This window comes from Pararge aegeria, chromosome 4 (assembly GCF_905163445.1).
Source record: "Pararge aegeria chromosome 4, ilParAegt1.1, whole genome shotgun sequence".
NCBI classification, from domain to species: domain Eukaryota; kingdom Metazoa; phylum Arthropoda; class Insecta; order Lepidoptera; family Nymphalidae; genus Pararge; species Pararge aegeria.
This window is the reverse complement of record NC_053183.1, coordinates 15,727,007-15,752,400: the sequence shown is the minus strand read 5'-3', so window position 1 is coordinate 15,752,400 and position 25,394 is coordinate 15,727,007. Positions and strand designations below refer to the sequence as shown.

Here is a 25,394-nt window from a genome sequence, read left to right as displayed (position 1 = left end):
GCTTCATCTTAAGCTGCATCATCACTTACCATCAGATGTGATTGCAGGCAAGCACTTGTCTATATATTAAAAATAAAAACACAACAGCATAGAAACCGATGTCCGAAAAATATCGCCTCTCCAAAGCCAAGGATCTTGAACAGTTTCGATGATATACTGAAGATCCTAGCTGACAGACAGAAAAGTGCAATTAAATCACTCTGGGTGCCAGCCTTTGTTTATATTAATAGTATATCCACTAACATAGATAACAAGTCTAAGTTACTAACACCTAGGCTGATTTGATATCTGATCATAAATAAATTAAAGAGCCAATAAACTCTCATAACTCTTATAGATTAGTGTGCATTCATTTCCAGGGTTGCTTCGGCACATTCCACTAAGTGAAATTGCATTAAAGTCCTTAATTTTTAATAACTTTAACTAGGTTTTAAAATAAACTGCAATATTTAATACATATCTTTTCATCATAGATTACAGCAGTGAATGATTAGTTAAAATAACCCTCTTCCCAGTTAAAATAATTTCTTCGTCCCTCTTCTAAGTTCGCCCAGTGGCATGCACGGAATTTCTTACCAGGGTATGCATACAGCAGGAAAATTGCATTGCAATTATATTTTTGTCGGCCGACTGGCACAGTGGGCAGTGACCCTGCTTTCTGAGTCCTAGGCCGTGGGTTCGATTCCCACAACTGGAAAATGTTTGTGTGATGAACATGATTGTTTTTAAGTGTCTGGGTGTTTATATGTTTATATTATAAGTATTTATGTGTATTATATTCATAAAAATATTCATCAGCTATCTTAGTACCCATAACACAAGCTACTCTTACTTTGGGGCTAGATGGCGATGTGTGTTGTATTGTCGTAGTATATTTTAAATTTTATGGTATGCAGTAATTTTGTGCATGAATGAAGTGCAAGCCACTGCCTCTCCCCAAAATAAATAAGCCATTATCGTTAAAAGCACACATTATTAAATCAAAAGCAAACTTAGTAGCTTCTACTTCAAAAATGAAATGCTTATAATAAAATTGTTTATAAGATTTAGGTCAATAAAGTTTTGTTATGTTTTATATCTTTGCAATTTTTATATGAATAACGTCTTGTAGAAATTACCTACCATCTCAAAATATGTTATTTGTGTGACAAAAATGATTAAAGGTTAGGAAGGAAGCGTAAAAAAATATTTTAAAAAGTTTATTATAAACATAACTTAAATCTACAGCTTAATAATAACAGAAGTTTTAAGCCAATTCAGACAAATCACGCAAACAAAAACATCCAAGAGAGCAAATATCATAAAATACCAAATGGATATAATGGAGTATCCATAATATATTTTTTTTTTATATAATGGGCTATATAGGCCCTCTCTTCTAACCTTTTTGAGTCTTATATTATAATATTATATTAAGGAACCATTGACATAAAAAGCCAGATATATATACTCACTCATAGAAATATAATACCACTATCTTACATTTTTCTCATTCATTAGCTTAGATACTTACCGAAAACCTTACTTAAAATAACTTTTTAGTAGATTTTTCCACTCAAATCATTAGTGTGCGAATGATGTTATCAAATCACAATTTTTTATACAAATTAAGACTTTATATCATTTACCTACGATTTATATTCCCGCAACGTGTTACTTCAAAGGTTTCAGGAAATACACCTATTCTCTATATAAATAACTCTGAGATGTATTATTTTCACCAGAGTCGAAACGTATAAGCATAGATTTGCTATGTTTGAGTAGACTGGCACTTCAAGGTTGTTCTGTTTAAAAATTGCAATTGTGTGCGGGGACTCAGTTAATGTTTGAAAAAAAAAATTCGTGATAAACGCCAAAGAAGAAGTTGGTAGAACTTCTTACGTGAGTAACATATTGTTTTGTATATCAATGGTAATAAAAACTGTTCTATAATTAGTTAAGAAGTCAAAAAAATATAAACACAATTTTAATAGGTATCTTATAGCGCATTTTCATAATCAAAAGCAAAAGTTCACGTCCAGACTAATATATTTTATGTTTGTGTGTCGTAAAAAGTAACAGATGACACAAAAATCAATATTGACAGAAATATGTTATTCTGGACGTGACCTAATTATTCAAGTGGTATACAAAAATAGTACATGTTAAACATAGTATATGTACATGTGTTTTACTGAGAAAAATCACCACACAGAAATAGCAGTGTTAAATTAAAGTAATACCTATTTTCATGTATGTACTTGAAATATAAAATTTCGGTCACTCTTTTATCTGCTTTTATCTGCCGAAAATGCATATGTGAGAACCGCACATATTAATTATAAGGTATTAATGAATAAACAACGTGCAAACAAAATGATTCTTCACAGGCTGTAGAGTTACATTATTTTCTGTCTCTGAGACTTATCTGTGAAACTGTAAACCTAATAGTTTTTTTACTAAACCGCTGCTATAGTTTTTACTGAATCAAATACAGCCCTAACAACACATGTTAAATTAAAATCATGTGACTGCTGTCACTTTAACAGGTATTATGTAGTAGCGTAGGTATTATGCGCTCATAGGTCTTTTATCTTCAATAGGGTTGTCATAAAAAAAAACACTTAATAAAAAAATGGTTTAAATTCGCGAGCATAGAAAAATAAATATGCTTCTATTGATTTAATATTTTTACAGGGTTCTTTATGAAATATACTTATACAATCTTCAAATTTATTTTGTAATTCGGTAACACGTTGTATAAACAAAAAACTTCTTCGGAGTATGCCGTAAGAGTTTCTAAACCTCAGACTTTGTTTAGTTCTGAATTACGCGAACGAGCACGCGGATGACTAAAATCTCGATGTAAGGGGAGCTAGGCTAACGAATATTCCGGCGAATTATCGCAGTTTTGTTTACTCATATACTTCAATTTAATTTTGACGAATGACTATGGGTATGGTATATCTAAGGAATTGTTTGTTTCTAATTCCTCGATGATGTGAAAAGAACCTTATTACATAACATATTTTCTCTTACGATTTAGTACAATTTTATTCCTAAATAAATGTCGTTTTAGACTGCGTTTTGTAAAGCGGCCTTATTTGACAGATTTAAAACTAAACTCTACCAAAGTACAAGGCACACAAGATCTGTGAAATAAACAGCGAAACCTAATCGAGCTCATTACTTTTAAATATCACATCACGTATCACTACACCCCTAACACTAATATATAACACTATTAACCTAGCCCCACAGTAGTTAGCTTAATCACAATAATAACAAAATATCTTTAAATACTCCATTAAAAAGAGGTAGAGATTTATATAACACATATATTCTATAGCTCTATGTTTGAAATCATGACTTTATGGACGACGCTTATTTGTGATTATAATTTTCTTTTGCAATAAAACTATATTGTTCAAACATGTAACTTCAACTTTAAAATGCTCGTTTTGTTTGCTATCTTCTGGTTTCAGTTATAAGTGAACGAAGTTGCGGTTTTTTTATTTGTTTCCTTAAGGACAGGCAAAGATCAGTGACCATACAGCCTATTCAATAGTATTTATATTTAAGATTTACAAAAAATCCGTCTTATTTACGTCGAATCACATACCTAACTTTTAATCTGAAATATAATATCTTATAAAAAATATATTAAAAGGTTTCTAGTGTGGGCCTAGGTTTCGAGCGCGCTCTATTTATCAAGGGAACAGCTCTTTATATGTAAACTTCGACGTTATTTTATTTGCCATCTCCGTAAAGAGATCCGCGAGACTTCTTTCCAAGACTGGACTGATCTCCTGAAGGAAAACTTGGGAGTTCTCATTGATGACCCTGTTTGTCGCTGGTCCCAGTACTGGATCGCCGTCGAAGAGGTTAGTGAGATATATGGAGGATTCTCCTACGCGGAGTTTAACCTTCATCGGCTCAAAGGTAAGATACTCTTCATCTCCTCTCTTCTCTTTGTGGCCGCGCATTGTAACATTGCATGCGTAGTCCTCTGTAATAAGAAATGTATCTATAATTATCTTAGCAAATAGGAAAGCCTCTTACTTTTCGGAGTTATGTGCGTTTTTTATTTAAGCAATTAATACACCACTCGCGACTTTGCGTACGCTTAGAATTCTGAGACGAAACTGTTAACCGGTCGGTGATTGGTTTTATTATGATGAAATAGGGAAGCCTAGAGAAAGAAGGCGGAGTCTAAGAAAAATTTCATAGCGAAAACAAGGTGGTACATGGTGGTAATGGCCCAAAGACCCGGAGCAAACTACTCCTACGATTACTTAATAGGATACTCATGTGGTTTACACTGTGCAATTGGTCCCTAAATGTATTGGAATGCTTGGGCATTGTAAGACATTAAAGGACCGTAATAACAAACCGACGTCGAACTGAGGACAGTTTCAGAAATATCGACCAATATATGCCTAAGACCAAACCAAAGAATGCGTTCTTAGCTCGACGTAAGTTAATTAATATGGACCTAGATTCCGCGTTTGCAAGAATGTCGCGCAGTTTCGACAAATAACATGTTACGTATTCACATATTATAGGTGGTTATAATGGCACAAGATTTGAACATCTGTGTTGTAACTGCAATCCCTGAACCCCAGCTTGATATAGTTTTCGTGCCATACAACCAACGAATATATAACAACAATAGTTTACAGCACCCGATGACAAAATGTGTGTTAATCGGTTAACGTTACGCAGCAAGTCTAACGTGAGTTTTTGCTGTTACCAGTTACGACTCGACGCAAGTAGGTTAAAAGGCCCTCGCGTACTACATCTACCTATAAGTATTATCCAATATCCTAAACTGTTGTAACCTTCTCGATGGAAATTTACTCAGAATTTTCCAACAGAATGAGTGATATAAATAGTTCAATTATGTTATCTAGTTCTACTAATATTGCTAAATAAAATAGTGTCCTTTTCCTATCAGCGTCTTTGGCCTAGTGCTCAACCATGGTACGTTGATAGGCAGGCGATGATGATAACAGACTACTGAAATATTACATGCGTGTGCGTCTACGTGTGCGTGTGCGTGTGCGTGTGTAAGTGACTGTCTGTGGCATCGTAGCTCAAAATCGGATAAAACGATTTTGATTTCGTTTTTTTTTGTTTGCAAGTCGAGTTAGTCAGGAGTGTTCTTGGTCATGTTTCATGAAAATTGGTACAAGAAGACGCCAGTACAAAATGGTGGTTTATGTATTTATTCACAGCTTCCTCAATATGGGTATCAAATGAAAGGCTTCACTACTACGATACTATATGTACCATAACAAATTTTAAATCCAAGATGGCTGCCACCACAAAAAGACAAATTAAATTTTTAAATTACAATATTTTTTTTTTTCAATTGAAAGGTTAAGACCTTTCAATAAAAAATAAAAAAAAATAAACTAGAAGGCTTGACTTGTACAATAATGTACACTATTGTAGCAGGGGATTTTTTAAAAAAGCAAACACCGCTGTACAAAAGGCGAATCTAGAGCTAAGTATTATCTACCAGTAACCTTTCAGTGTGCTCAACGGGCATACAGAAACATCACTAAGAAATAAAATACAACATAACTTTTCTTCGTAAACTTCCTTTTGCAAGTTTATTGCGAAATAAGACTACATTTTAATGACTTTGTTCTTTTGACTTGTCTCGAAGAATACATATCTAAAGCCGTTAGTCTTGGATGCTACTACTAACGATCAGGATAGTTAAGCCGGACAACTGACATTGGAGCAGCACGCTACCTCTCTCGAATGAGACAGGAGACCCATGTCCTATGACTTATAACTCATAAATGGGCTAAGTATAAAGAAATGTACAGAAAATACAATCTAAGTTACATTATTCACTGACAATTAAAAAGTTAAATATTGTATAAGATAGTGGGGCTGAGGGGCGACCGTAGATGTCAATCTAATCTGGACCTGTAGAAGGTCAAAAAAAATCTAGTCTAGTAATCTTTTTCTAGTGCCCGTAGAGAAAATGATAACAAATCCTTTAGTCCACATGTTAGTGGCACTTTATCTAATGTGTAATTCTGTATGCCAGTTTTGCGGATTCCTGCCCCTTTTTTCGAGCTGCCCAGATTATCTTTGGAATAGATATCTCAACACCTATGAAATCGATATTAGATAGACCCATACAACGTTACTTGTATTGTTAAATGTCACGCTTAAAACACTTTTGATAATTTTTCAATATGACCAGAATTCTAAAAGTTCTAAAAATCTAATCTCTCAAATAGCAGCGTATGTCTTATGAGAAAAATCTGCTAGTTTTAAGTATTAAACCTTTCCAATTAAATTCGTATGACAATAGCCCCAAAAAACACAAGGTTATTATAACTACTACTCTGATCTGGTCTGGTGGGAGGCTTTGTCCGTGGCTAGTTACCACCCTACCGACAAAGACGTGCCGCTGAGCAATTTAGTGTTCCGCTGCGATGTCGTATAGAAACCGATGCAGGTTAGCCCGCCACCACCAAGAGCTAACCTTTAGTGGAATAAAAAAAAACAGCTTGTAATAATACTAACTGAAGGATCCCGTGATGTTTCCACGCCCCTGGAGCCGCAACAGCAACACTTGTATGTCCATCTTGTACTTCCCAGCGAAGTCAAGCCGTGGCAGCAGCAACTTGAAGTCAAACCGGTTCTTGTCCAGGTCTGACCTGTAATTTTAAACGTAATATATGATATATTTTACATAAGAGTTATACATATTATCATAAAAGTTGGAAATCTGCCTGCTGAAATCCGTGGAAGTAATTACATTTAAAAGTCGTCTGAAGGACTACTACCTCTCTTTGAGTGATGGGATTTGAAGTTGTTCCTTTATTATTGTTTGTAAATTATGTATTAAAATCTACTTTGATATATTATGTATGTTATATATTTTCATACATTATGTATATTTTATATTTATATATTACGTATATTTATTTAAATTATCTGTGTATATGTATCTATACATTTTGGTATTTATGTATATATTACATCACTATCCCGTCTCTGCAAAGGTTGCCTGGTTGAGTTTGCTTGCAGCAATAAGGCCGCCTTTGCATGTCTTGATTGTTTACTGAATACTCCTTACTGTTTCGTTTCATGTATGTTTTACGTGCAATAAAGAGTATCTTCTTTTTCTAATTTAACTTCTTACAACAGTGATTTGCCCGTGACTAATTCTCCATAAAAGTCCAAATACCTAACATTTCTATCCGTGGTAACCACAGAAATCTTAATATAGAAAGGAAGCTACATATAAATAAACTTAACTTCCTCAAAATAAGTTTAGTGATTTATGAGAAAGTTAAAAATAAAATTTATTTTCTATAAAACCTTCCAAGCCCAATTATGTTCCCTTCAGGATGAATTTTGTAAAATCGTTTTTAAAATGTAGAGGTCAAGATGGAGACCTTATTTGCAGAACTCAAAAATAAAATGGCGTCTTTAAATGGCGACTTTTAAAAGTAGATCGATATTTTCACGATGCAGCAGTAGTTGCTAAGACTGGTAATAACGCCAGAAATAATTAATTAATCTAATCCTAATCAATATTTAGATGACAAATTGAACTAAGTAGTGCTATCGTTTTCTACTCTTCCCTGTAGATAAGAAAGTTAGCAAGGCACACGCTTTCTGAGATTAGCACCACAGACGCTGGATTGGCCCGTGTAAAGGAGTTTAGTCAGCAGGAGTTAGAACGCATATTAAAAATTTCGCTCATCGCTTCCTCTAACTTTAACAGTGATTTTTGTGTTGGATAGCACGTTTTTATATTTATATATATATAGATTATAGATATTTTCATATTGATAGGCGGCATACTTGACGGCCGAGTGGCGCAGTGGGCAGCAACCCTGCTTTCTGAGTCCAAGGTCGTGGGTTCTATTCCCAAAACTGGAAAATGTTTGTTTGATAAACATGAATGTTTTTAAGTGTCTGGGTGTTTATCTGTATATTATAAGTATTCATGTGCATTATATTCATCAGCTATCTCAGTACCCATAACACAAGATATGCTTTCTTTGGGGCTAGATGGCGATGTGTGTATTGTCGTAGTATATTTATTTATTTTATTTATTTATTTATACATACTAATTAATAGATCAGTCAGTCACTGATAACTGGCTGATCATGAGGCCTCTCCACTGAATTAAGAATATACAGAAAACGTGTACACGACTAATATTGAAGCATCAAACACCACTCCACTTTAATAGTGTTTCTCGAACAGGCGGTGAATGTATGAAGAGACTCTTCATACATTTAGCAGTTGACAGTAATTATTTTACCTCTAATGTTCTAAACGGTTACCAAAAAAATGGTAAAGAGGGAAAAGTTTGTGAGCTAGCAAAATTCTGCGAGTTTAAAGTGAGGAGTGCTCGGGGCGTCTACTTTGTTTTTGGAGACAATGAACTGCATGCAATAATGGATGAATGCGGATTCTGTATGTTCTTAGTTCTGTGGGCCTCTGCCAATGGGACGGAATGGGGATCGCAGTGGATGATGAAAGTAGTAGCATAGAGAACGCTGCTGCCCGCTTACGTTATATAACCTAAGTTGCCTCGTACGGCACCCGCGGGAAGAACAGGGGTGGTGAAAACTATATTCTGATCTGCCGTCAAAACACGTAATAGTAGAACTATTACTATACCTTAAGAATCTGGATTAGATACTTACTTTAATTCTTGAATGATAAAGTTACTGGGTCCCAGCACTTTAACATCATTCACGACTGCAGTGAGCTTCGCGCCTTGTGGACCGCGCGCTAGGGCAATCTGGCCGAGGCTCAGTGGTTCAATGCTCGGCACATCTAGCTCGGGGATACCCTGAAATTATAATAAAAGAAACCTGTCATCATCTTCATTATTAACCTATTGCAATCCACTACGAGGCACGGGACTTCTCTCAGAATGAGAAGGGTTTGTAAGGTAGTAATTGTAGACCCACAAGAGCTACATAGTTACTTTAGTGACTCAGCTCTTTAAAAGAGATTAAAAAAAGAGAAGGGAGCCACCACGCTCCACATTTAGATTAGAAGAATTCACACGCCTGCGAAAATATTACGGAGAATTATCAGGCATGTCGGTCTGCTCACGATGGTTTTCCTTCACTGTTTAAACAAGTGATATTCAATTGCTTAGAACGTACATAGCTCCGAAAAGTTTGAGGTACGTGCCACGTTTCGAATTCGGTCCCCACGAAAGGTAGGCCCAAGTCCTAAACACTAAGCTATCACCAAAAAATTGTTTGAACTAAATAATCACTGAACGTGGTTTTGGTTGCTCGAAAACAACTGACTTTGCATAGATCCTATAGAAACAGTTCGTGGAGTTCTTTAAAATATAATTTAATTGCAAACTTTCATGTGAATGATTATAAATTAATGAATCTGATATTACTGAATAAACATATTTTTTAATTATTAAAAGGCCTATTCAAGTGCAACTCGGAGACCAGGCCTACTGTCTCATAAGAGAGAGAATTTAAGACCATAAACCCACAAATCTCCTCATATATTAGAAATACTCGTAATATCCGCAACTAATATCGGGACGCCGACGCGCGATGGGGTGGATACGGAAAATTTGTTTAAATCGAATCGAAGTCGAATAAAAGTTTGTTTTTACAAATAACCTCTATAAAATTTTTGGTGCTGCCAGCCAATTAAAAGATTTTAAGAAAGTTACAAAAAGGAGGAAAGAGGTTTGTAACCTCAGAACTCTGTTCTTTATAAAATAATTTGAAAAAATCTTTTATTGTTGCAATGGTTTGAGGCATTTGGTGGAACCAAATGTTTGCTGCTGATTTTACGTTCCGTGAGTACGCTGGTACTCATGGTACGCACTCACTCACGCACATTAGCCTCTGGTTTCAGGTACTGATCTTATGTCTTACTCAAAATTCAGAAAGCGGGTCAGGGAGGGCCGGATTAACCAATTATTCCTTACAAAATAATTAACCTATTCGCAATCACGCGTTTCGTAATAACCGATAATAAAGTTAAAAATAATCTACGAAGGCCGAATATGACAGGTCGATTAATTAAATGCAACCCTTAAAAGGATCTAAAGGATTTTGTGGCAAATAAATATTAGTCTTTAATTAATCATTTAACATTATTTTGGATTAAAAAAAATCTTTTCTTTTTTTTTATCAAAAATAATGTTAAATATAATACCATTTTATGTTTACGAGTCCGTTCCATTACATTAGCTCTAAACAATAATATTAGCTCGCACCTAATTAATAATTCAGCAGATGCAGAATACAAATCTGTAGTATGTTTATGTTTGTTTGTCTTGACATACTTGTTAGTTATGAAATTGAGTGACAATGACATACTTTCCAATTGGCTTCAAAAGCATTTTTTACGTTTTGACTTAATGCGAACGTAATCGAAAGTACTACTAACGTGACCTTTGTAGTACGCACGAGTGATCCTTAAACGTATATGATCTTCTAGTATTTACTATTAAGCATTACTTATCTGCAATTAGTACATTATGATATTGGTGTGCTCCAAAGGTCATATCACAAAATTCAAAAAATTCAAAATTCATTTATTTCAAGTAGGCCTAATATAAGCACTTTTGAAACGTCAAGTCTGTCTGTTGGTAGTGATTCTACCACCGGTTCGGAAGGCAGATTCTACCGAGAAGAAGCCGGCAAGAAACTCAGCAGTTGCTCTTTTCCAACATCAACAATTTACATTTTACATTTTAACATTCATTTTTCTATCTTGTAAGAACTGAAAGCGGAGCCGGATGCTTCCAAGCAACCTTGTCACACGGAACTGTATATGATAAGAGAGGCATAGCAAACCGTTTACACGAGAAGGATTACAGTTATTTTAATATTACTAGTCTACCCAATCAATCGGTCTAAACAATCTTTATGTTATTATTTAGTGTAAAGTATATTTAAAACAAAAATAAGAAGACTAGCTGATGCCCGCGTTCTTCGACCGGTTTTATTACGGTTTTTTTACAGATCCGTCCGAAACGAAAAGTAGCTTATGCTACTCTCCGTTTTTTCAATTAACTCTTATGCCATAAATTAAGTTCATTGGTTGCTTTGTTCCGGCGTGTAGGACGGCACAAACAAACACACTATTGCATTTTCAATACTAATATGGATAGGATAGGATTATACACGAGGCTGCATAAGGCTGATAAGAGGCATAGCACAACGTATCACACGAGAAGGGTCACAGTTATTTTTTTATTACCCATGTACCCAGTCCGTCCAAATAATCTTTTATTATATATAAGTGTAAAGTATGATTTATAAAATATCATCAACGTGCAATCTCAGCTGTACACCCTTTCTGTCTGGTGTTAGACACAGACATTTTTACAATGTTGTTATTTTTGTTTAACATTATTTGAATTTTTAAAAGATAGCTTTACACTTAAAAACAGAAAAGGTTCATTATTATAATAAACGTTAGAATATAACTATTATATATATATATATAATATATAACGTTTATTCTAACGTTTATTATAATAACGTTAGAATATAACTATTATATATATATATATATATATAATATATAACGTTTATTCTAACGTTTATTATAATAATGAACCTTTTCTGTTTTTAAGTGTAAAGCTATCTTTTAAAAATTCAAATAATGTTAAACAAAAATAACAACATAATATATATATATATATATATATATATTATATATATATATATATGTTCCAGTCTAGTATATATATGTGTATTCCATCAACCAAAGAAGATACTTTGTAGTCTTAAACCTACGAGCAATTTGTTTGTTATCGTTTGTGCAATAAATGACAACAAATTTAATTAAACATGTAAAGTACAACTTACTGTAGCGAATTTGATTGTATTCATTGATAGTGCACTTAAGTAAACACTATATGCTATTTAACATAGTTTCAAGGTCAGTTATCAATGAATTAGTAGCAGTTCGTGTTATTGCGCTCAGCAGGATATCCGATTACGCCAAATTACGCCAAAAATTGCATCAGCAGACCGAAGTATTGACTGTTATATGAATATATAACTTCAAATCACGCGAAGTAAGGAAAATTACAAGTATACAATTCAGTGGGTGCTGAAATCAACTGAGATTTGAAAACAACTGTCGGCTGATTTTAACGCCCAAGCGTAAACGATTCCAATTCTTACTTAAACAAAGCTGAATGTATAGTTAGGAGGCGATCTTTTTCTTGTTTAAACTACATTCAAATTCACAATCTGTCCATTTTTTGAAAAAAGGTTACCGCTAATTAAAAACTTAGCTTAGCAAAAAGTAATTGTAATGTTCAGAAGTTTTTCTGGTGAATTAAAAAAACTAAAATTTAGCCAACATATTAAATTAGAGACACGTTTGATTTTAACGCCCAAGCGTAAACGATTCCAATTCTTTCTTAAACAAAGCTGAATGTATAGTTAGGAGGCGATCTTTTTCTTGTTTAAACTACATTCAAATTCACAATCTGTCCATTTCTTGAAAAAAGGTTATCGCTAATTAAAAACTTAGCTTAGCAAAAAGTAATTGTAATGTTCAGAAGTTTTTCTGGTGAATTAAAAAAAATAAAATTTAGCCAACATATTCAATTAGAGACACGTTTGATTATTTTTCTTTTGCATCAACTGATTGCTCAATGAATAGTACATTGATTTGCTATTGTCATCAATGATCACCGATCAAAAACCTATGTTTACCTAACTGTACGTAACAATCATTATCGACCCATTACTGGGCCAATACAGAGCAAGGGTCTCAGCATGAAAAGGACGTAGGTCGTAGTCCAACAAGCTGACTATGTGCCGATTGGTTGACATCACACCCCTTTAAAAACATTATGGAAAACTCTCAGGCATGCAGGTCTCCTTAACGATATTATCCTTCACCATTTAAGCAAGTGACATCTAATTTCTTAAAACGCACATAACACTGAAAAGTTAGAGGTTTATAATGGAGATCGAACTCGATCCCCCAAAGGTAGGGGAAAGTCTTAACCACTAGTTTTTAACTTACAAGGCTTTAACTGAATCTCAAAATTTTTCTACAATACAAATGAATGGTGGAGTAAAAATAAAAAATAGTATTTCAATGTGTTTCCTATGAAAAATAAATATATTTTAAACATTAACTCAATTACCTCATTTACCTACACCTGACAAGAAATATGTTAAATAGCTGTTTTCAATATACAAAATACGTGCTCTTTACCGTTTTGATAAAATGTGAGAGCGTGAATCATTTCTAATGGACAAAGGACTATGTTGTCTTATCATTCCTATGTATCTTAGTATATAAGGCATAAGAAAAAATGTCTTTGGGATTCTCTAACAAAAATGGGGCTGCATAACGTTGTTATTCTGCTAGCACTTGGAATTGTTTGGCAGGTATGGTTTTTACATGTTTTTATTTTTAAATTATCAGTATTAGATCTTTTTAACCAGCACCTTTAAGGCAAATATCCCCGTGCGAATTATGCGAACATGCGCAGTTTTATGAGTGTGTTTAGATTTCAATTATTATGATATTTTTTTTCCTCGCTTTCGAATAGGTATTATTCCAATATGCATTTTTTTATATTGGAGCGTTTATAGCTCAATGGTTAGGACTTCGCCTTTACTTTCAATGGACCAATTTCGACTCCCAGCATGCACCTCTAACTTTTCATTAAAATATCACCTGCTACAACGGTGAAGGAAAACATCGTGAGGAATGAGGGACTACGGCCTAAGCCCTTCTTATTTTTGAGGAGACCCGTGCCCTGTAGTGGGCCGGTAGCGTTGATTTTTTTAAATTAGAATATTTAAGTCTCCAAATACACATATAAACCTCATCAAAGATTGCAATAAGCAAGCAATACTAAGATAAACCTACATCAGACGCCATTAAAACTATTAAAAGAAATTAAATTAAACAACGAAACACCATTAAAAGAAACAAACGAACAACAAAAATATATTTAATCTACACTCCATGATTTCTAATTTGGCCTCTGATGTAACTAATCTATTTATTACCTTTGTACCTAATGCACTACCATGTAACAATGTAACTAATCTGTTTTAAAAATATAAAAAATAAGTGCAATAAAATAAATAAAAAAAGATAGAATAAAATGAGATTTTCTTTATGTAGGTTTGTTTTTATTATTTTCTCAACAATTCGAAAATAAACTTTAGACTTAAAACAACAAATAGATTGTTTACATTGTGAGACAAGTAAGAAAATTTACCTATTAGATTTTCGTAAACAAATAGTTTAGCTCATTACGTTATTTTCTTTCAGAACGAATTAGCACAAGCCCGTGTATGCAATGCACGAAGTACTGTGATACAAGTGAGATTGCCCAAACGAACAAACGTTACGATCAAGTATCCTTCTCAAGTGGATCCAGTGAAGTTCGTGCCATATCCATACGCCCAGTCGGGCAATAACGGCCAATGTTACCAGTGCCAAGGATCAACCTGCCAAAAGTGTGGCAGCTATAGCCCAATCGCTCCTTCTCAAAACTTGACACCTGGTACTAGAACGAATATTATAATAGACATAGCCAAGTCCAATAAGCCAAGCAAACCAGACAATAATAGTACCAAACCAAGCAAAGACGATGGCACATTAATAGTTGTGCAAGACAAATCTACAGCATCCAGCGCCAGTAAAGCTGCAGCTCAAGGAGATGGAGGGACAGCCTCTGCTGCTGCGGCATCTACTTCCACGTCTAATAGTGCTGTTATCGCCGCTTTAGACGACAACGGATCTAACACTAAACCAGATAAGCAAAATATCTACGTGGAAGATGATACCCAGTCAACTTCGAGTTCATATGCTACTGCTACTAGTAACAAGAACCCTACTGCTATGACAACTCCACAAGAAACACCGTCTCAAAAACCTCAGAAGCCTATTAAATCACCGCAGCCTGAAATACCTATACTACCAACGTTGCCTGAGATGCTTATGCCACCACCACCACCTCAGATGCCAACACCGCCACCACTGCCTGAGATGCTCATGCCAAAACCACCAGTTGAGAAGCCTATAACACCACCACAGGATGAAAAACCTATGACCCCACCACCGCCGCCACCTCAGAAACCATCGCATCAGGTACATCCAAAGCAAAAATCAGAAGAACCAGCTTCACAACAGAGTCCTTCAAATCCCAAACAACCTCTTCCAGAAGCTCCAGCCCAACCAACAACAGCAGAACCTTCAACCGCACCGGCCCAGCAACCCAGCCCAGAGGCCGTTGAGAAACCAAAGTCAGCAGAAACGGGTGAGCCAGCAGAACTCACACCTAAACAGGCACCCGAACAATCCGCACCTAACCAACAAGCACCTGCACAAACCGCACCTAAAACACCAGAGGCCGAAACCTCGGCGCCTCAACAATCGCCGCCTGACAACCCGGCGTCTCAACAACCGCCGACCGAAAACCCGACGTCCTAACAACCGAAACCAGCACAAACGGGCCAAGACGTAGGAAAACCCACAATAACAGTTCAACAGCAGCCGCAGCGGCAGCAGCGACCGCGGTAGCAGATGCGAAAAACAACTAAATTATTTATTTATCAAAATAAATACTATATTCTTATATTGTAAGTTATTAATGTCGTTCGTAACTAATTATTAAATTCATATGCTTTTTGTGTAAATTGTGTTTTATTATTCATTGCTGGACAAAAGTGAAACTGTCAATATTTACCTGTGGACAACAGCTACGCACTGGAATTTCTTTCAATTTATAAGAGAGCGTTTATACGTACATAATCAATAAATCATACTAAAATTCATATAGATGGGAAAGTGAGTCTGTTTGTTTACATCACAGCAGAGGTGGTTTGTGGCTAGTAGCGGTACATGATCAATATTTATATTTGGATAGATATATCTTTTATAGATATTATTAAAGATAGATATATATTTTATATATAGACTACTAATTTTTTCATTGCCGAATTCTAGAAAGGCTATTACATCACACTACTATCGTAAGAAGTAAAGCAATGGGTGAGTCTTGGAAAAATAGTTTGCATCAGATAAATTAAATTATAAAAAGTTTTCCATTGACGAAATTTATTATCTATATTAATAAAAGCAAAGTACATACATTTTTCATTTTCGGCCGAAGCTCCTCCACTGAGTTGATGATGCATTTGTCTACATTTGGATCGTTTCGTTGACAAACTTTTATGTAAGGAGCTGAAATAGACGAAACAAAATTATGAGCTTAACGTTAAATAAGCTTTTAATTATTAAACATGCAATATTTACATGTCACTTTAACTAATTGCCATCGACCATATCTATATTATACCTACCGTTTATTTTTAATTAAAGGCAAAGGTACAATACCATGCAGCCTCACCAACAAGATCAATTAAAATGTATTAAGTATATTATTAAGAACAAGGAAAATTTAAATTATTATTTAGTATTTAGATAAAATTACAAACAATACATAAATGCAAGCGATGTAAGTTATTTTTGTTGCAGTATTTAATAGTAATTTCACAATTAAATCTCCTACGTGACATAACTATGAAATGTTTGCATTGGTAAGCACGGAAGTACCTACTCGTGCCCAGTATTTGCATCCTCTTTGCTTGTACCTACGCGATAAAACGAGAATAGAATAACATCCGATATTCATGGCCTTGTATCAGCAAAGTATTGAATTTCTTTAAGTAAGATGATATTTTATATCTGAGACTTTTTTATCTAATAGGTAGCCCATGATCGCAACGTCGTTTGTAGAAAAAAAACTATTTGAGACGAATGTACCAGCTACCTACAGTCTCTTGTAAGATATTAACGCAAAACCCCAAGTTTGTATACATTTAGGTTAACTTGTATCTTCACAAAGCGTAGCGTATATAAAGTTTTGATTTCTGAGTCCTTTACGAATTCCATAGGCTTATTTATGTATACCTGATAACACTGGTTAGGCAATCTGATAAGTCACGGTGCAGTTAAAGATGGATTATACTGATGGAAGAGTTATAGAAATATATTAAAACCAAGGCTTGGTTCCTAAAACCCTATAAATTGAAGATAATAATCCTCATACTCCTTAAGTTAGCACTACCCATACATTTTTTTTGTAAGACGACTTGAGAAAAAATTGTATGAGTAGTGCTTGTAGGCATATATGAAGTGGACACCACTCAATTTTTTGTCTGGTGGGAGGCTTCGGCCGTGGCTAGTTACCACTCAACCGACAAAAATGTGATTTAGCGCTACGGTACAATGCCGCGTTGAAACCGATATAGTTTCAATATAACTGCTATACTCCTGGGTTGGCCTGCTACATCAGATGAGCAGTCAAGGGCTAACTTGTAGTAATAGAAACAAAAATGCGCCAAACTTATATTCATGAAGGTTTTAGATATACTCGTAAGTATAAGATATATAACTAATATATATTAGGTACGAGTATATTAATAAAATGGCCTTCCAGCTTCGGCCTTTTCATATCCCACTGCAACTGGCCATAGACCTCTCTCTCAGAGGAGAGAGTTCCAGAGCGTAACCCGCCACGCTGCTCCAGTGTGGGTTGGCGGTTGATAAAAGCAATCGTTATATGAATCAACAACATAAAGTACGAAATACGGAGTGACTGTGCATCGAAGTGGTAGACTTTATTTATAGGTATTTTGTGATTGAAATAATCATCATTGGTGTCGACGAATGACACAATATACCATCATGGTATCATCTAGATTCTAGTCCAACGCATCTGTTATATAACTTGCTCTTAACAAATGTCGTGCGCTATTCTGAAGTACTAAATTAACTTTAAATTGTTTCCTATAACTTTAAACGCATAAGATATCAATATTGTAATACACTGAACTATTATAAACTCATCAACCTCAATATACTAGTGACCCACAGCTGGAAAAAGGCCTACCTTTTATTTGAGAATTAAAAAAGTCATACTCCAGGTTGATCCGAACCGTCTTTAAAAATGATAATCACATGACCGTAAATTGGTATAAATTTACTGGCATGTTATTATCATTTTTTAGAACCTTCTAATTAAAATAAAATATATATATATATTTTAACTCACTGCCTTTAGAAATAAAACTTTAAGACCATATTGATTTTCTCTACTGATCGACTGATATTACTAATGCAATAGTATAATCCCCGGTAGTTTGTACTCAATATTACTTATGCGAAATTATTTCAAACACATCTATATAGTTATGAGTGAATTTAAATTGAAAATAACACTTGCTTCGACGGTAAAGAAAACATCGTGAGGAAACCTGCAAGAGTATCCATAATGTTCTGAAAGGCGAGTGGAGTCCAGCAATCCGAACTTAGCCAGCGTGGTGGACTACACCCTTAAAACCTGCTCATTTTGGGGAGACCCGTGTAGTGGGTAATGGGTTTTAGGGTGTTACTTGGTATTTGACTATTTAATTAGGATTTTGAAGAAGGCAGAAATAAGATTTGCTAATGATGATACAAGGTTGAACTTTCATGAGTAAAAGCTCAAAGTATCAAGGTTGGTCATGTGCATGCAACTAATGTTACTACATAATTTGGGGAACTGAACTGACGACTCGATTATAATTTGATAATCCCTACTAATATTATAAATGTGAAAGTAAGTTTGTTTGTTACGCTTTCACGCATAAACCACTTAACCGATCCTTATAAAACTTTGTACACATATTCTTGGAAGTGTTAGAAGTAATATAGGATACTTTTTATCCCGACATTTACCTCGGTTCCTTTGGGAGAGGGGATGAGTGTTTGACGATTTTGCACCATAACTCCGACAAATTATAACCGATTTAAATTAAATAATTATTTTTGTACTATAGAGGTTATTATATATTTTTAATTTTGCCCAAACTGTGGTTGGAGATAGAACAGAACTCCTCAGCGGACAACAGCAAACCCCTCATTTAAGGCTTAGCGATACTAAATACTTTAATTGTTTTTAGATCTACAACTAAATTTTATGCCACATCAAAAAACTAAATCAAACGCCGACGAAGTCGCGCAACAGTTAGTAATAAATATTCTATTTTTGACAAAGTAACAAATATGATGTCCATTACAAGGTTCATCTCGCAGTATAATTATTGATGCGAAATAATTGCACGAATTTATAACTTGAAACCTTTAGATCGCAAATTAACAACACAACTACATATTGAATAGAAGCAGGCATTACTTTGCGGAATTCCATGATATATTATGAAAATTAAGCTTAATTTGCTATACTCAGCGAAAAGTAGAAGAATCTGTGTGGTTTAATTTATAAATTCTTCAATCTTTACAATAAATAATTGTTAACCATTTTTCATTGTGTAATCTCCTGAGCAGGCTCCGGTTTCGGAGCGAAACGTGTGTGAATTATCGAAGATCTGTTTGATGTGGAGTATAAAGATTGATTCACCATACATTCTCCATTTTTCGCGGAGTATAGCAAATTAAGCTTAATTTTCATAATATAACACAACTACAATTTTAAATAATAATTGTGCTGATCATAAGCTAACATTATGTTTATTACTTGGAATTTTGAATAAAGTGAATATCTACCAAGTTTTTATGCCCGCTTTCAGTAACGACGAACAAAACAATGTCTAAACAAGTAACGCCTAATCTAAGGAGATTCCTAAGCATACATCAACCGTTCTCTAATAGTTATCACCTAAGAGTTGGTAAAACGTTTTTTTTTCTATATTCCTAGGTTTCGTGAAAATGGGCATAAGTCAATTCCATAAGGAACTCGCTTAGGCTTCCGGTCCTAAATCTTAAGTGATATACACATCTTATGAAATGGGGACTGGGGAAGGACAAGATCGCTCTTGTTTATGAATTTTAATTTAATGAAATTTAAATTTGATTTAATATGTTATTTCTATTTCTGTTAACAACTTTTTTTTTACAGCATGCAATGATATATGCCTATCTGTAGTATTATAACCTTGCACCCCATAAATTGCACGACTCATGATGCGAAGCATCAGAGAGTGCTTTACGATCGAAAAATTTTTTTCGCTTCATTTCGGCGGCTATTTTTATTATTATAGCCTTGTTAGTTCACGGAATCAAGATATTTTGCATACTATTGTCGAGATAATTTAATGGAGATTAATTCCATACTTTTAAAAAATTGATTTACTGCAATAGAATTGGAAAAAAACACCAAAATAGGTCAAAAAATTTTCCTGTCCGTCATGTGTGAAACCCGAAAACACTTGTGAAAAAATCCATTATTTGAGTTAAATTTTTTTTCAAAAATTCTAATCGACGATTGTAGGTCACTGAATGCGAATGATTAATTAATTCAGTGTAGTTTAATTGCAATTAATAAAAAACGAAAACTGCAAGACTGTATATCTATATATATCCCTGTAAAATTAACATGGATGGTGATATATCTATATCTATAGATATTATGTACATTTTATTCCACCAGGGGCGCCTGTGCATCACTTTCCTAGTACAGCTGTTTTAAAAATTTTTTTTTTCTTTTTATTTTGCACGACTCATGTGTTTTTTTTTCGTTATTTATTGACAAATAATTGGATAGCTATTTTATTAATGAGTCGTGCACTCTTGGATTTTCTAAATTTCTTATCTTTATATATATATATTTCTTATATGCGTGTGCATGTCACTGAAGGAGTCCTAGACGGCTGGCCCTATTTTAATGAATTTTTCGGTATGCGTTTAGGTGGCACACTGGATGGTTTAGATTCACGAATCAGCCCGACAGATGGCGCTGGGGTCAGCTAGTCTTACATATATATATTTCTTGTGTGTGTATATGTCACTGAACTCTTCCTAAACGGTTGGACCGATTGGAATGAATTTTTTGGTATGGGTTTGGATGTTAGCCTGGATGGTTTAGATTCACAAATCAGCCCGAAAAATGGCGCTGGGGTCCGCTAGTATTATATAAAACATTTAATAGTAATGTAGCACATACTCCTATACAATATAGAATGTTGGTTCAGAAGGTGCAGGGAGTTCATAACATGCCATCTGGTTTAATTAAAGATGTCAAGGGAGTTGAATAACCTACATCACGAGTGCTTGTTAAAATTACGCAAGTGTTAATGATGTGGTCTATATTTACAAAACAACATTTTTACGACGTGCAGTCATCAAAAATCAAAAACACAAATATAATTACTACATACTTAATATGAATTACTTGTCGAGGTACTATAATCCATAAATAATAGGTACTATTAAAATTGAAAATCAGAAGTGATTTACACAGAAATAAGAACATACAGAACCCTCTTAAAGCAATTATTGCATGCAGTGTATTGTGTCCAAAAACAGTGAAAACGCCGCGCGCACGTCTCACTTCACACCCACGGAATGTTGCTTAATCACAAAATTTGCCCATTTTCCCCATTTTATAGTAAAAGTTTTCGAACATTTGAGATAAAGTAATTACTGTCAACCGCTAAATGGAATGAAGTGACTAACCGCCTGAAAAACACTACTAAAGTGGAGTGGTTTTTGATGCTTCAATATAAGTGGTGTTCACGGTTTCTTTATGTTCTTAATTCTGTGGTGATTTCAAAAGAATTCAAAACGAATACACAATTCAAATTCATAATTATCTTAGACTTATTTATTTGAACAAAATGTATGGCATCTTTTGCTAATGGATGGATATCCATGTTAAAACTATTTAAATTGATAATTAGTAGGTATAATCAGGTTTCATTTAGTCCGGAATCGAGATACGTTCTGTTAAATGGACGGGCAAGAATACCTAGTAACATATCCATGTTAAAACTATTTAAATTGATAGGTAGTAGGTATAATCAGGTTTCATTTAGTCCGGAATCGAGATACGTTCTGTTAAATGGACGGGCAAGAATACCTAGTAACATATCCATGTTAAAACTATTTAAATTGATAGGTAGTAGGTATAATCAGGTCTCATTTAGTCCGGAATCGAGATACGTTCTGTTAAATGGACGGGCAAGAAATCCAGTAACATATCCATATTAAAGCTGTTTAAATTGATAAGTATTAGGTATAATCAGGTCTCATTTAGTCCGGAATCGAGATACGTTCTGTTATTTGGACGGGCAGGAATACCTAGTAACATATCCATGTTTAAGCTGTTTAAATTGATAGGTAGTAGGTATAATCAGGTTTCATTTAGTCGGAAATCGACATAAGTTCTGTTAAATGGACGGGCAAGAATACCAAGTAATCCATGTTAAAGTCCATGTTAAACCGGTTTAAATTAATTATTAGGTATAATCAGGTCTCATTTTGTCCGGAATCGGGAACATTCTGTTAAATATACAATCACACACATAATGTCTTCATAACATAATTCCATAGGAATCAGGTTAGATGCGGTTTAGATCTAAGTTTACAAGCAGTGATAATTATTTTTTTACTAATTTTAACAACATAATTCTAAAACACCATACTGAATTTAAAATAATTTTATTATATTATGAATTATCTGCATAGTCCACCACGCTGGCTTAGTGCAGATTGGTGGACTCCACACAGGTTTCTTCACGATGTTTTCCTTAACCGTGATTGTGTTTGTGAAGTGATATTTTAATTGGTTAAAACGCACATAACTTAGATAAGTTAGCGGCTGGATTCGAATTCACTCGAAAAGTGAAGTCGAAGTCCTACCCACTGGGATATCACCGCTTCGTATCGCATATCACCGCTTTTATCTAGATACTACACCATTATATTTTCATCAGACAAGAATAGCATAAAGTTATTCAATAATAATTAAATTTCTGATTCACAGACAAAGCCATGGTAATAGTTAACTTAAGTATTTGACTATACGTTTGAAGGCCGATTGGCGCAGTGGGCAGTAACCCTGCTTTCTGGGCCCAAGACTGTGGGTTCGATTCACACAACTGGAACGTTATCGGGTGATGAAGATTAATGTTTTTCAATGTCTGAATGCTTATCTGTATATAAGTATTCATAAAAATATTCATCTTAGTACCCAAAACACAAGGTACGCTTACTTTGGGGCTAGTTGCAGATATGTGTATTGTCGTAGTATGTTTATTTATATTTATTTATTTAAAAAAAAATTGTATCAAACCGCAAATTTTACAATTATTTGAGCCATGCCGCAACAAACTGACTACGCTTTCTACAATCGAAGCGATAATTGATTACCTTTAGTTTTGTAGACAGTATTACTGAGAAATTCCGACCTTGACTTACTTTAACTTGAATTATAGTAGCTTCTTTTATTATCCATAATAATATAAGTTTAAATTCCAGTGTTAATAAAAAAGTCTAGCCAGTTTATCTTTAAAAAAAAAATTTAACTTGAGGCACATCATAATTTCTTGCGAGTAACAGATAATGTGTCTGGGTGTTCTTATAAAATACTCGTCTTTTTTTTAAATTCTACTTGACTGCAATCTCACCCGGTGATAAGTAATGATGCATTTTAAGATAGTAAAAAGCTAACCTGTAAAGTGTATGGCTGCTTTATTAAACCCATAGAACCTGATCGGTTTCTACGCGACCTCACGCATTGACGGTAGATAAAATTAAGAAATTATTATTTACCAAATTTTCCCCAACGGAGACCCAAATAACTCCCACTTATAATGCAGACACACATAAACACTTAGCTGTACTTTTGTCATAGCATCAGACAACGGATAGTTTTCACTGTTTAGTACGCAAATATTATTCCCAAAATATAGGCAATGCAAATTACGATATAAGGCCAATTATGAAAGCTTCCTTTGAACCTATGCTAAGCTTGGGTCAAAAATAAAGCGATCATATTGCACATCTTTATAAACAATCGCCTGAGGAAGGATCATTAAATTTATTTTTAGTTTTCACGGGATAAAAAGCAACCTATTTAAATCTTCTGAAAATTCAAACCTTGAGGAAAAAACTTTCGTAAATTAAATTCATCAATGCCTTTGTTCTCTGTATCTTAAGATTTAATTTCTAAGTCATAATCTATAAGTCGGTCCAGGATTCATACATAAGTAGAAATATAAGTAGAATGTAAAAATTGCATCGTAAGTAAAAAAGGTATATGATTCCCAGATTAGACCAAATGATAAAATGTTTGTTGCTACTAAGCAATTCAGAATTTGGCGATGTCCACCCTCGTGCCTCTGAAAGCAGGTTTAGCCATCTTTACTGGTTATTATCATTAACATGTGTGATAATAATAGTTAAAGTCCGCTAGGTCGCATTAGAAAAGCGTTTCTTAAGCCCTCAGTACTATGAGAAAGAAGGCCTGTGGGAAATTATTAGTCTGAGGTTTATGAAACCCTTGCCTTTAAGAGTCTGCAAAGCACAATAGATATTTCTAATAGATTCCGAAAGTGGCTAAGAAAAGAAGTAAGAAATGGCTAAGTAGTGTCTGGAAACTAAGTTCAATAATTATTATGTGAGGATTGTAATTGAGTCAAGTTTCCTGACCAACACAAACCAATACTCAATTCGGATGATTACAATCATATTTCAAAATTAGATAGAAATTTAAATAAAACAAATTATAATTTGATCTTTATAACAAATGTTACAAAAATAATCAAGATTAAGTAAGGCCTAATTAAAACTATTAATATAACATTTACAAAAACAACAAAAGTTTGTCCATCTTTAAATTATCAATAATATTTCTATGAATGTCTTAACGAGAGTACTGAGTAGGTATTCTTTTTTATTACTGAGTCTTAATCCAGATTAACCAACTGGCACTTTAAATCTTCTGACTTATATATTATTAAATGGCTTTAAAATGTGTGTTTATTATTTTGTGTTTTTAATTTATCTAGGTGCTGATCTAAATCTAAATTTGTTTTTATTGATGTTAATAACAAAACTTAACGTTCTTTTTTGAATAGTTCAAAAAACAATGTTGATATCGTCTTTCATACCCCTAACAAGGCTCCTGAACACAGTGAAAAACGATAATCGTATTTAACCATTGCATTTATAACAATTATAAACAGATTTTGTTGCTATAAATTCTATGTGAAATGCATGTAAAACTAATAATAATAATCTTCCAACTATTTGGAAACAAAAAAATACCAAATTCAGATTTGGGACTTACGTATTTCCGCTGCAATAAACTGCAGCGCTAACAGGATCAATGCGTTGGTCAGCATATCGACTTGCACAACTTATTTCGCAAACGCGTGAAAACCGCCGAGGTTTCGCCCAGCCGAGTCGCGGTGTGGACCGGCACTGTGCCTTCTCATTCCACCACCAACTGCACATGTGAATGTCTCGGTACTCTGGAATTGAGCATTTGCTCAATGTTTTACCGCTTTCCTTGTCTCTACATCTTTGTTGGAAAGAGATGGAGGGCGTTTTCCGCTCGTTGCAGGTGGAAGCCGGGAACTGCTATCCT

General features: G+C 34.3%; 2 protein-coding genes across 5 annotated transcripts; one reads left to right on the top strand and one right to left on the bottom strand.

Annotated features, from left to right (window-relative positions):
• Positions 1-1,182: 1,182 nt before the first annotated feature.
• Positions 1,183-25,394, bottom strand: LOC120623529 (circadian clock-controlled protein daywake-like). 3 transcript variants are annotated; one of them, XM_039889581.1, is made up of 5 exons: positions 25,095-25,394; positions 16,113-16,204; positions 8,677-8,825; positions 6,532-6,665; positions 1,183-3,988 (listed from the first exon to the last, which is right to left on the bottom strand). In XM_039889581.1, the coding sequence occupies exons 1-5, from the start codon at positions 25,147-25,149 to the stop codon at positions 3,690-3,692; spliced, it is 729 nt and encodes a 242-aa protein (XP_039745515.1). In that variant the 5' UTR covers positions 25,150-25,394; the 3' UTR covers positions 1,183-3,689. The 3 variants fall into 3 exon arrangements, with proteins under 3 accessions (XP_039745515.1, XP_039745517.1, XP_039745516.1); XM_039889583.1 differs by lacking the exon at positions 25,095-25,394 and adding an exon at positions 16,324-16,607; XM_039889582.1 differs by lacking the exons at positions 16,113-16,204; positions 25,095-25,394 and adding an exon at positions 11,842-12,087.
• Positions 13,272-15,657, top strand: LOC120623527 (predicted GPI-anchored protein 58). Of its 2 annotated transcripts, XM_039889579.1 has the most exons (3): positions 13,272-13,389; positions 14,288-15,109; positions 15,183-15,657. In XM_039889579.1, exons 1-3 carry the CDS (start codon positions 13,339-13,341, stop codon positions 15,483-15,485), a joined length of 1,176 nt encoding a protein of 391 aa, XP_039745513.1. In that variant the 5' UTR covers positions 13,272-13,338; the 3' UTR covers positions 15,486-15,657. The 2 variants fall into 2 exon arrangements, with proteins under 2 accessions (XP_039745513.1, XP_039745512.1); XM_039889578.1 differs by having other exon boundaries at positions 14,288-15,657.